Genomic DNA, 12492 nt, shown 5'->3' on the forward strand with positions numbered 1-12492 from the left:
TTTTACAAAGCTAAATTTACAGCTAACTCTCAAGATCTTTTGACTGATATTTACTGATAATCTTAACTCAAGAGCTGCTGTAAACTCATTTTTGAGTCAAAGAGTTTGTGTACTAGATCAACTATTTTGTTTAAAATATCTCCAGTTCAGAATAGCAACTAGGCTATCGTTTTGGTCTGTTTATCACATAAAGTTATTATATGGCTTCTTATAATATTGTAATCTACCATGTGAGTTATAAGGATTACTTTGGATACTTTATTGTGCTTTTGCATCCATTTTTTTGCGTTCTCTTTCATTGTAGTTGCATGTAAAAGAGTGGCCAGCACTATTTGAAAACATCTTCTGTTGTGTTCCACATAAAAAAAAGTCATACGGATTTGGAACAAAATAAAATTTTCCTTTTTCAGTGAACTTTCCCTTTTAAAAAGAGAGAATTAAACTCTTAAATTTACCTTTGTAAAATAATCTGCATCCTCAGTTTCTAAATCCTTGCAATTTAGGTTAGAAAACGTTGGGTGGAAATAATTCTCAACCCTTGTTTGTCTCTCTTTGATGCAGTCAGCTTCCAGTTCAGGATACTGAGATCTCAGCCACCTCTCTTCCTGCTAAGCTGGAGCTGTCGCCCCTGCGCGAGCCGCCTGCCTCCTGTCCGCCCCCAGCATCGCCCGCCTCAAACAGCAGCAGGCACGCAGAGCGAGAGGAAGAGGGAATCACTTACACCAACTCACAATCTCCTACATCCAGCAGCTGCAGGGCCACATACACCAACCTGGGTAAGTAAAACACACACGTTTGATGGGTCACTTTGTGCTTTTATTTGGTCTATTTTTTTGGACATAACATCTTTAGGTTGTCATGGCAGCAGTGTGTGCAAGAGCATTTCTAGACCATAATTAAAATAACTTCTCTCAATCTCTCAATTTGAAGCCATTTATCTGATGTTTATGCAGTGAAAGGAGGTATGGATATGTCTCTTTCTTCAGTTTGTTTTGCTCTTCTTTTTTTTTTTTTCTTTTTTTTTGGTTTATTGAATTGTGAATTGTGTAGTTGAAGTAATTTTACTAGCAGGAAATGTAAATTTCAGCAGCACACATTATACTTATTATACAGTGGGGTCCGAAAATCTTAAATGACTAGTGACCACTAATGAGTTTTTATTTTATATATATATATATATATATATATATATACACACACACACGTACACACAAATGTTACCGGTAATTATTTGTAATTATTGTAAATTAATTTATTTACATTAATTCCTTTAATATCGTAGAAATGTTTGTTTTAAAATGGTTAAAAATTCTAGAACATTTATTTATGATTTTGAATTAGTTTGAATCTCAAATTTATAATGTGATCTCACTTTTGGATGGCATGACAAATTGTCAGGTCAACATAAATCATATTTATGTTATGGATGATAACTGATATGTCATATCATTTTTAAGTGTACACAATAAAGCTCCTAAAAGATCTCAAATTTAAAATGCTTCAGACATTAAAACGTTACAATGTACATAAAATATTAATGTTTGCAACCTGATATAAAGATATAATATACTGTTAAAACTGGAAAAGATACATCCAAAAATAATTTGCTTCTAATATTGATTTTAAACTAATAATATTGGAAAATACCCTTTGAATAACGTCAAATAAGATTTCAAACAGTGTTTGTTTCCTAAACTATGTAATGTTTTTCCACATGTGAGGTTTATTGAATTGCATAAAAAATTTTCCCAAGCTGGCAGTAGTCTCTGTGTGGAAATCAGGGATTGAGTTTGTTGGGGACTTTAATGTCCACAGTTCTGAGAGACTGACAGATTATCAGACTTGGTCCTTCTATATTGAGCTGTGTGGCATCACACAGGATATGAGATAAAATACATTATCAGCTGTCCCGAGAGAGTGAGGTTCTGATGGTTACATCCTTCCCTCCTTATAATGAATGATACAGAGTTGACCTCCGATATCTAACCATATAGTGTTGCAATGGTGATGAACCTCTGAACTGAGTAGCAGCATGGGTCTCCAAGGGGTTAAAGTACTGGCTCTAATTTTGTCCCGCTGACTGTTTGATCGTTTTATAGACGTGACCTACAAAAATCCCTGTCCTGGGGAAAGGGCCTCAGAAGAAGCCCCAGTCTGAGATTATTGGGAGATTAAAGCAGATTAGTGAGGATTGTTAGATGAGGTTTCACACTATTAAATAATTCTTAACTTGTATCCCACGTCCCTGCGGATGGACCGTGTGTGAATTGCTTTAACACTGTTCAACCTGCACTGAAACAATATGTAATGCAATTCCAATAATGCATAAGTTATGTTCTGGTCAATATTTCATGTGTTCCCCTGAGCTGTTCCAGAGCCCTAATCCTCTCTGAAATTCCTCCTCTCTCACTCTACAGGTCGGTCCAGGGCCAACATGATCCCTGTAAAACATCCCAGACATCCTAAAGCATCTGATGACACTTTAACCTCTGATCCAGAGGCCATCGAACCCACGTCTAAATCCACCCCTCCACCCCTGCCTAAAAAGTCAGTCCCACGTGCCAAAACAGAGCCATCAGTTTTAGGTAGAGAACTCTCTGCCCCTCGACCCAAAGGAGAGGTCAGACCAGGAGGGACTAGTCTGAGTGTTGCCAATCCACTCTACGATCTCGAATCCACATGGGATACTGCCAGTCAGAGCTCCTCAGTCAGCTCAGAGGCACGACATCCTGACAAATCTGGAGACTCCCTGGAGCGTCCCGTGGGTGGGCACAGCCTGTCTTGCCTAACCAATAGCAGCTCCATGCAGACATGCGACCGCCAAGGCGACCGAAGTACAGAGAGTCTGACAGCCCATGCACAAGGGGCTGGGAGACCCGCTAAATCCCAGAAACAAGTGCCATACAGAGGCATGGAGAGCTGGGAGGAAGTGGTCGGGAGGATCCGAGGCCTGCACACGGATACCCTTCGCAAGTTGGCAGCCAAATGTGAAGATCGATTTATGGCCGGACAAAAAGATCATCTACGCTTTGGTACAGACAGCTGGTCTCATTTCCGGCTGACTGCAGGAAAACCCTGCTGCGAGGCAGGAGATGCTGTGTACTACACTGCATCTTTCGCTAAAGAGCCTATGACAAACTACGCCGTTAAGGTGAAAGTTCAGTCTTACATATATTTTACACATATTTAGCTGTCTCCATAATGTTTTTGAACTCCCAATCATTGCTTCTTGCAAGAACAGCAAGAGTGATTGGACTAACAGTTGATTCCAATAAAATCTGTTGGCAGCATGTTGCTAAGCGAATGGCTTGTTACTTATTACAGACAGAGATTCTCTCATGCATTATGAAATTATCCACAAAGGCTACATTATGTGCTTTCTTACCCATACGGAGTTATCTAGCTTTCCAAGCTCTATTTATTATGCTGCCTTCAAGGCTTTTATCGATAGTTCCTATTATCGTTGCTCATATCAATTAGGATTAAACCCCTTATCAACCTTAAAGTAACCTTCTGACTATGAAGAGCAAGCATTACTCGTATTTTCCCGCCCTTTTTGTTGGCAGCGTTCCTTTGGTACTTCAAAATGTTGCCTAGGTAGTCAGCTCAGACTTGCATGTATTTGCAGAGAATAACATTCTCTTTCTGTCTGATCTCAGATCTGTCGGGGTGTGGTGAAGGAGAATCAGCAGCAGTTTTTTCACAGCTTAGCAGTTCGGCAGAGTATCGCTGTTCACTTCAACATCCAGCAGGACTGTGGGCACTTCCTGGCAGATGTTCCGGCCCGCCTGCTGCCCTGGGAGCAAGAGGAGGATGGAGAAGACAAGCAAGGCGGTACGGAAGGAAGAGAAGAGGGAAAAGGAAAGGAGGATGAGAGAGATGCGGCTGGTCCGTGCTTGAAACTCTGTAGCCGTGTTGTGGTGATCACTCGAGAGGTGCCGTTCCAGACGGTGGCGGATTTCGTACGGGAGGGTGTGGAGAGGCATTCGCGAAACCCTGAGCTGTATGAACGGCAGGTGTGTCTGCTGCTGCTGCAGCTGTGTGCGGGACTAGAGCACATGAAACCCTACCACGTCACACACTGTGACCTGCGGCTTGAGAACCTCCTCCTGGTGCACTGCAAGCCCGGGAACCCTTGGAACCTGGAGCTGTTGGAACCAAACAACAATGCTGCATCTGGACCTTCCTCCGCCGCAGCTTCTGCAAGCCCTGCCCGCCTCATCATCAGCAACTTCTCTCAGGCCAAACTCAAGAATGTGGTGCTGGAACCTGCTTCGCTCCGAGACCAGTCCCGTCTGGCACCTGAGCTCCTCACTGCCACTCAATACCGCAAGTGTGATGAATTCCAGACAGGCATACTGATCTATGAGATGCTGCATCGACCGAACCCATTCGAGGAAAGTCCAGAGCTAAAGGAGAGGGAATACTGCAGCTCTGACTTGCCCCAGCTGCCCCTGCGGTCCCTGTACTCCAACGGCCTTCAACAGCTTGCCACGTTGCTTCTCAATCCCAACCCTTCCGAGCGCATCCAGATGGCAGACGCCCGTGCGTGTTTGCAGTGTTTGCTGTGGGGCCCCCGAGAGGATCTGTTCAATTCACTGAACCCCCCCTCCGGGACAGTCCAACGCCACACTGTCCTCCAGAACTGGCTGGACCTGAAGCGAACGCTTATGATGATCAAGTTTGCAGAGCGTTCTTTGGACACTGGCTGCAGTGTGAGTCTGGAGGACTGGTTGTGCTGTCAGTATCTGGCCTTTGCCACCACCGAATCTCTCAGCAGAGTGATCAAGATCCTGCAGCAGCCACAGGGTGTGCTTATCTGATCGCAGCCGATCACACCAATGAAGCTGGGACGTCTAGACATATGCGCTGTACAGACGTTTGACTTTGTTTGTGAATGAGCTTTGGTTTGGTTTACTTTTAATACCATGCAGTGAGTCCGAACGAACTGTTTACAGGATGAAAAGTGACAAAGTGAAGTCATATTTAACTCCACAAATAATGGCACATTTATAGAGCTGCTTTTATGAACAATTGAAACTGCATGACGTATGTGTGTGTGAGCGTGTTGTAGGTTTTCTGCTGGTGTGTTTAGTTTCGCTTTTTTTCTGCTTTATGGACTTATATATTTAGCAGGAAACCACTGATCCAACATCAGCTGCATCATGATTTATGATTCCAGTAACTCATGAAACAATTTGATAACTATTATATGTGACCCTGGATTACAAAACCAGTCTTAAGTCCCTGGGGTATATTTTTAGCAATTGCCAAAAAAAGCATTGTATGTCAAAATTATAGATTTTTCTTTTATGCCAAAAATCAATAGGATAATAAGTAAAGATCATGTTCCATGAAGATATTTTGTACATTTCCTACTGTAAATATAGCAAAACGTAATGTTTGATTAGTAATATGCATTGCTAAGATTTCATTTGGACAAATTTAAAGGTGACTTTCAGATGACGTATAAATCTCAATTTTGAGAAATTGACCCTAATGACTGGTTTTGTGGTTTAGGGTCACATATAATCATCACATATTAGAGTTTGTGTAAGGGGCATCAAATTAAGGGTTCTTGAGTGATAAAGTCACTGAAAGGATGAATTTTAGTCTAACATGCCTTACTTTATAAGTGTGTGTGTGTGTGTATATATATATAGAGAGAGAGAGAGAGATGGAAAGAGGCAAAACATCATCTTTCATCAGTCATTTCACTCAAAGGTTTATCAGATCCTGATATATCGTACAGATTAGTTGGAGAGTACAGATTGGATATTTTTCTACCACCACAAGAGCACTGTAAAGCTTACCAAAGACTAAACACTCTGAACCACAAAGAACAAAACATATTTTTACATTTTGCATAGTCGAAGAGAAGATTTTAATACTCTCCCTCTTATAGAAAGTGTCCTTATGTACCTAAAACAAATGCAGTTTGGTTGTTCAGCAGTACTTTGGCTCTTCAAAGTACACAGACGAATTTCCAATCAGAGGGATTGGCACCAAACTCGGTCTAATCAAACTAGAGTCACTCCAGATTCTGATCATAGCGTTTACACTTGCAGTAAAGGCTCTGAACTGCTTTTGAGACATATCGGGATGAATATTACCCTAACCTTACCCGGATATCACTACGTGGATGTATGTGCAATTATTAAAAAACATTTGTTACAGTATTTTAGACACATTTAATGCACTTGATATTCTAAGCATGCGATTATTCTTAATCTTCCTGTTCCTGTTTGGCACATAACTGATGAGAATGCAAGCTTTGGGATCAGACTCCCAGATATTTGATTGTGTATGTGAAGCATTAGTTTGGACCAGGGACGGTACATTCTTCAGCGTTTTGTCCTTGTGTTAGTGTTATTTTGAGGCATGAGTGTGTGTTTCAGGCAATGGCAATATAGAGATGGACTTCAGAGTGAAGTGTGAGACACACACAAGCTGCATCCCAGCAGCTTGTGGATGGTAACATACCATCCACCTTTAGATATAATATTTTTTTACATACTATGATTTGCATACTTTATAGTATGGATAGTATGCAAATTGGGATGCAGATATTGTCATCCTTCTATTTCTATTTGTACTTCATTTACACATTCAGGTAAAAGAAAGGAATTGCAGAAAGGGATTTAATGATTGTTAGTGCTGAGAAAGGGTTCGTGTGAGGTCAGAGTTTCTGTCAATCACAAACTAGGGCGGGACCACTGGTTTGCTCACATCTTCCATTTCCGAAGCAGCATCTACAGTTCTATCAATTCTATTAGAAAGAAACAGGAATATTGTGTGTGTGAGTGGAAAAATTGCGGTGGGTGTCACTTAATGTTTGCGGGTCACACCATAGCAATATGTTGTATTGAATTGTATTTGTATATAATCATTTGAGTGAGGTTTAAATTCATTTCTGTGTCGCAGAAAGCACTTGAGAGAGAGAGTGAAAGTGTCAGCAGATGTCTGTAATCTGAAGATCGTGTGTTTTTACTCATCCACCATCAATTGATCAGTTTCTTTCACATCATTTCAACTGAAATCATGTATTTACTGTTATTTACAAAATGTTTATTGCCAGTGATGATTTCACAAAACTGCTTTTACCTACAACTGCATATCCCAAGGTGTTTAGCTCTACATTAATAAGTTAACTGCTCATAATAAAATGATTAATGTTTTTAAAACCAGACTTTTTTGAGTGTTTTAAGCACTGGAGACAACAAAAAATCCTGCTGTTGTATTTTAGGGACTCTATGGGGCACCATAAACCACACAAATCATCACTGCTTATGCAAGATGGCCTAACACTGTGTTATGTCTGATAGCGCCTGCTGTGCAATTTCCTGATGTCTCAGCCTTTTTCAGATTCACAGCAAGTAAACAGGCACTACACCTTCAAACTAATAGCAATAACGCACTGAGAAGGTTCATGCATCTTATTACGTATTATTGGACGGGCAGCATCACTGTTCACGGTATCTCTAGGAGTTTAAAACCTTTTATTATATTCAGCACCTTACACTCATGTGAGAAATGGAAAGGAACATTATTATGTGTGTGTTCGTTTCAACAGGACATGAAAGGATTATTGTGTACAACCGGAATTCCGGAAAAGTTGGGACGTTTTTTAAATTTTAATAAAATGAAAACTAAAGGAATTTCAAATCACATGAGCCAATATTTTATTCACAATAGAACATAGATAACGTAGCAAATGTTTAAACTGAGAAATTTTTCACTTTTATCCACTTAATTAGCTCATTTAAAATTTAATGCCTGCTACAGGTCTCAAAAAAGTTGGCACGGGGGCAACAAATGGCTAAAAAAGCAAGCAGTTTTGAAAAGATTCAGCTGGGAGAACATCTAGTGATTAATTAAGTTAATTGATATCAGGTCTGTAACATGATTAGCTATAAAAGCTTTGTCTTAGAGAAGCAGAGTCTCTCAGAAGTAAAGATGGGCAGAGGCTCTCCAATCTGTGAAAGACTGCGTAAAAAAATTGTGGAAAACTTTAAAAACAATGTTCCTCAACGTCAATTTGCAAAGGCTTTGCAAATCTCATCATCTACAGTGCATAACATCATCAAAAGATTCAGAGAAACTGGAGAAATCTCTGTGCGTAAGGGACAAGGCCGGAGACCTTTATTGGATGCCCGTGGTCTTCGGGCTCTCAGACGACACTGCATCACTCATCGGCATGATTGTGTCAATGACATTACTAAATGGGCCCAGGAATACTTTCAGAAACCACTGTCGGTAAACACAATCCGCCGTGCCATCAGCAGATGCCAACTAAAGCTCTATCATGCAAAAAGGAAGCCATATGTGAACATGGTCCAGAAGCGCCGTCGTGTCCTGTGGGCCAAGGCTCATTTAAAATGGACTATTTCAAAGTGGAATAGTGTTTTATGGTCAGACGAGTCCAAATTTGACATTCTTGTTGGAAATCACGGACGCCGTGTCCTCCGGGCTAAAGAGGAGGGAGACCTTCCAGCATGTTATCAGCGTTCAGTTCAAAAGCCAGCATCTCTGATGGTATGGGGGTGCATAAGTGCATACGGTATGGGCAGCTTGCATGTTTTGGAAGGCTCTGTGAATGCTGAAAGGTATATAAAGGTTTTAGAGCAACCTATGCTTCCCTCCAAACAACGTCTATTTCAGGGAAGGCCTTGTTTATTTCAGCAGGACAATGCAAAACCACATACTGCAGCTAAAACAACAGCATGGCTTCGTCGTAGAAGAGTCCGGGTGCTAACCTGGCCTGCCTGCAGTCCAGATCTTTCACCTATAGAGAACATTTGGCGCATCATTAAACAAAAATACGTCAAAGACGACCACGAACTCTTCAGCAGCTGGAAATCTATATAAGGCAAGAATGGGACCAAATTCCAACAGCAAAACTCCAGCAACTCATAGCCTCAATGCCCAGACGTCTTCAAACTGTTTTGAAAAGAAAAGGAGATGCTACACCATGGTAAACATGCCCCGTCCCAACTATTTTGAGACCTGTAGCAGAAATCAAAATTGAAATGAGCTCATTTTGTGCATAAAATTGTAAACTTTCTCAGTTTAAACATTTGCTATGTTATCTATGTTCTATTGTGAATAAAATATTGGCTCATGTGATTTGAAAGTCTTTTAGTTTTCATTTTATTCAAATTTAAAAAACGTCCCAACTTTTCCGGAATTCGGGTTGTAAGTCACTGTATAAGCCTGAAAGTGCTTGTTTGTTTGTGTGTGTGTGTGTAAGCCTGTGTTGATTCACATGGGGACATTATCTTTCTTATTATGCACACGTGAAGCTGATTAGTATACACTGTCACTGTGCATCCGAGGAACAGCACTCATATAGTTCAGATAAGCGCAGATACACCACCAAACACTACAGGTAAGAAACCTTAATGACCTGTAATCTATACTTATCTATAGAAAAATTATATACAGTTATACTTAAATGCATGCAATATGCTTATGCACAGCAAAATGTTTAAATGTAATTGGAAATGTGGTCAAATTACAAGTAATGTGTATTTATGTAATTACGTATGTAATTGAATTTGATATATATATATTTTTTTTTTTTTCTCGAATTAAGTGATTCATAGTTTTGTGATTTAAATTCCATAAAATCAAGGCCTTTGAGATGCATTAGTTTAATATGTTTAAAGCTAACATCTTTTCATGCTTGGTAAATTTTGATTCCATAATAGTTCATCAAACATATGTAGTGTAAAAAACAAAACAAAGAAAAACACTTAGGATGTTTAAGCCAGGGTGATTATTGTATGCAAAACTAATAAAAGGCTACACGTTTGTTTAGGCTACACGTTTGTTTATTGAAATAATGCTGAAATTAATTTATAAATATCGGGTGAAAACTTCATCCAAATGAATATGAATTTAAGCAGAGAACGAAGATTAAAACAAAAAAAAAAACTAATAAAAATGTACAAAAACTTAAACCATAAGAAAACTTAAAAACTATAATAATATATAAATAATACTAAAATAACGTCATGTGACGCAGATGTGGATGGAATGTGCCATCTACAGAGATATAAACAACAGAAATACATATTATTGTGTGTACAGATATTAACTACAGAGCTAATTTACAGAAATCGTATTAACTTACTTAAATTGTCTGTGCATGTCATCAGTATTACCAGCCTGGATGAGGTTCCATTTAATGTTGCTCTGTTGGGTCAGAAAGAGCCGGTCACAGCTCCTGAACTTAAGATCCCAGACTGTGTTCAAACTCTGTGGGATACAAAGGTCAGAATATTACCATAAACTCATCTAATATATATTATTATGAGTTTGCTTATATTCATCATATAGCCTACCTTTGAATTTTTATGTATATGTATTTTTATATATAACAGTGTTCACATGTTGACCTGTTTTGCAGTATTCGTTCACTCTAGAGAAAAATATCATGACTGAATGGGAAGAACAGCAGTGGAAAAACAGGAAAGCCAAAAAAACGCCTCAGAGTGTGTGTCCCACTTGCCCGCCGTATTGGCTGATGTTCAGCAACCCACAGAAGAGCCGCAGGGTGCGCCTCAGAAGTGCAGAACTATGGGAACTGGGCCCACGACCCCGCAGTTTAAGCCTCAGTGCTGCTGACTCGCGTAAGCTCCGCCCACTACGGGCAGTTCAGTTCCTCATCGGCGATATAGACTACGAGAGCTCATCTGAGGACGATGCTGTTTGTGGCAAAGAAAGACCAAAGATTTCTGTTCCACAGTCCCTGCGGATTTCAAAACATCACACCCAGAGAGGCTCCACCCCTCGCCCCATCCCTTCCAGCACTCTCCACAAGGCCCAACCAAGCTCCGCCTCCTCTGTAAAAGACATATGTAAGCCTGTCCCCCCTGCCCTCAGACAGACACCCCAGAGCAGCCCTCGCGGCTCCAAAGCCCCCCGCAGGAAGCCCAAAGTGACAAGAACCAGCGGGCGACGGAACTCACATACCCTTCTACAGCAGAGACCCTCGTGCGCAGGACCTCTGCCCTCCGCCAGGACTCAGAAACACTCTTCAAATGTAACACATACACACTGTAGATCCATAGATCTTATTTATAGGTCTTATCTAGGATTATTGATAAGCTGATCCTGTGTTTTAGGGTGTACGTCCGCGGACGTCCGCAGGTCTGCAGGATGCTTCAGCAGATCTTCTGTACGCTTTGAGTCAGGAAGAAAGGGATCTTCTTGAAGCTGTTACACAACATGGATACACACTGCACACTGCCATACTAGCACTGCAGAGGACAGGACCCAAGAGTCCAGATCAGGTAACACACACACTACGTGAAAACACGCATATAAATATAAACATTCTCTCTCTCATTTTTTCTGGATCTTCTCCAGATTTTGAGTTACCTGATGTCATGTGACCGTCTGTGTCAGCTGGGTTATGAGAAGACTCAGGTGGAAGAAGCTTTGGAGATGTTTCAGAACTGTGAGACCAAGGTGAGACGCCCTACCAATCACGAAACATTCCTCAGTCAGCATTTAATGCTCCAAACACTCAACCAATCAGCATTCAGTGCACAAAACATACACCAAATGAGCATTTAGTGCTCCAAGCACTAAACCAATTGGTATCCAGTGCATTAAACCCCCCTCAAATCAGCTTTTAGCACATCAAACACTCAACCAATCAGCATCCATTTAATGGACAAAACATTCCTCAAATCAGCATTTAGCAAGCCAGACACTTAACAAATCAGTATTCAGTGCACTCCCCCAAATCAGCATTTGATGCTTCAAACACTCAACCAGTGCCCAAAATATCCTCAAATCAGCATTTAGCACTAAACGTCCCTCACAAAACACACATACCTGCACAAAACAAACCATCCATTTAGAATTTAACACACATCCAATCAACATTCAGCTCATGAAATACACTTAACAGATCTATTGTAAGTTTATTGATGTTTTTGTGTTTCTCTCAGGCTTCAGAGTTTCTGTTTCTGCTGGCTCAGTTCTGTGAGATGGGTTTCCAGCAGAGCACTATTAAAGAAGTTTTACTGGTGCATGAGAACCATAAAGAGAAAGCCCCGGAGGAGCTTATGACCCGCAGTGGCTAAGAACACACAAACACATCCTCAGCTGTGAACAAATGGATCCCAACCTCCATGAGTGAAATGATCCTCAACTCCATGAATAAATGTATAAATGAATCCTCAGCTAAATGAGCATATGAATCAGTCTTCATCTCTATTAATGTATTAATTAATCTCTATCTTCAGCTCCATAAATGAATGTATAAATCTTTCAGAATGAAAGAATCGTTTGAAGCTTTAATACTTCAGTCTCTCATGGTTGTTGATTAATTTCATTGCATTCATTATTATATTGATGCCACATGATTAACTGTAGATCTGATTTCTTAATGACAAATGTTAATAGTTGATGACAGAATCGTAGATCAAAATTCATCATGATGCTGATTAATCATCTAGTAAACAAAAATAAATAAAT

The 12492-nt window shown here is 40.3% G+C and overlaps 2 protein-coding genes and 1 long non-coding RNA gene across 4 annotated transcripts in view; 2 read left to right on the forward strand and 1 right to left on the reverse strand.

Moving 5' to 3' along the window:
- Positions 1–4894, forward strand: part of LOC132133766 (inactive tyrosine-protein kinase PEAK1-like) — a 47448-nt gene extending 42554 nt beyond the window's left edge. The window contains exons 3-5 of the mRNA XM_059546716.1: positions 562–776; positions 2418–3151; positions 3660–4894. Of these exons, the coding sequence (XP_059402699.1) occupies positions 562–776; positions 2418–3151; positions 3660–4823 (2113 nt within the window). The 3' untranslated portion in view covers positions 4824–4894. The remainder of the gene's footprint in view (positions 1–561; positions 777–2417; positions 3152–3659) is intronic.
- On the reverse strand, positions 641–11564 carry LOC132133768 (uncharacterized). 2 transcript variants are annotated; one of them, XR_009429222.1, is made up of 3 exons: positions 11386–11564; positions 10136–10260; positions 641–772 (listed from the first exon to the last, which is right to left on the reverse strand). It is a non-coding gene; the product is annotated as an uncharacterized LOC132133768 (long non-coding RNA). The 2 variants fall into 2 exon arrangements; XR_009429223.1 differs by lacking the exon at positions 641–772 and adding an exon at positions 9954–10047.
- Positions 9824–12489, forward strand: LOC132133767 (ubiquitin-associated protein 1-like). Its single transcript, XM_059546717.1, has 5 exons — positions 9824–10275; positions 10412–11047; positions 11130–11297; positions 11374–11475; positions 11964–12489. Exons 1-5 carry the CDS (start codon positions 10039–10041, stop codon positions 12096–12098), a joined length of 1278 nt encoding a protein of 425 aa, XP_059402700.1. The 5' UTR covers positions 9824–10038; the 3' UTR covers positions 12099–12489.
- The last annotated feature ends 3 nt before the right edge of the window (positions 12490–12492 follow it).

Source organism: Carassius carassius, chromosome 50 (assembly GCF_963082965.1).
Source record: "Carassius carassius chromosome 50, fCarCar2.1, whole genome shotgun sequence".
NCBI classification, from domain to species: domain Eukaryota; kingdom Metazoa; phylum Chordata; class Actinopteri; order Cypriniformes; family Cyprinidae; genus Carassius; species Carassius carassius.

What these genes read in the sequence shown, in the direction of transcription:
- LOC132133767 (XM_059546717.1), top strand. Translation starts at nt 10,039, where the DNA reads ATGTGCCATCTACAGAGATATAAACAACAGAAATACATATTATTGTGT. An exon ending in AAACTCTGTGGGATACAAAG is followed by an intron (nt 10,276 to 10,411) that starts GTCAGAATATTA and finishes CCTGTTTTGCAG; the next exon opens with TATTCGTTCACTCTAGAGAA. An exon ending in GACCCAAGAGTCCAGATCAG is followed by an intron (nt 11,298 to 11,373) that starts GTAACACACACA and finishes GATCTTCTCCAG; the next exon opens with ATTTTGAGTTACCTGATGTC.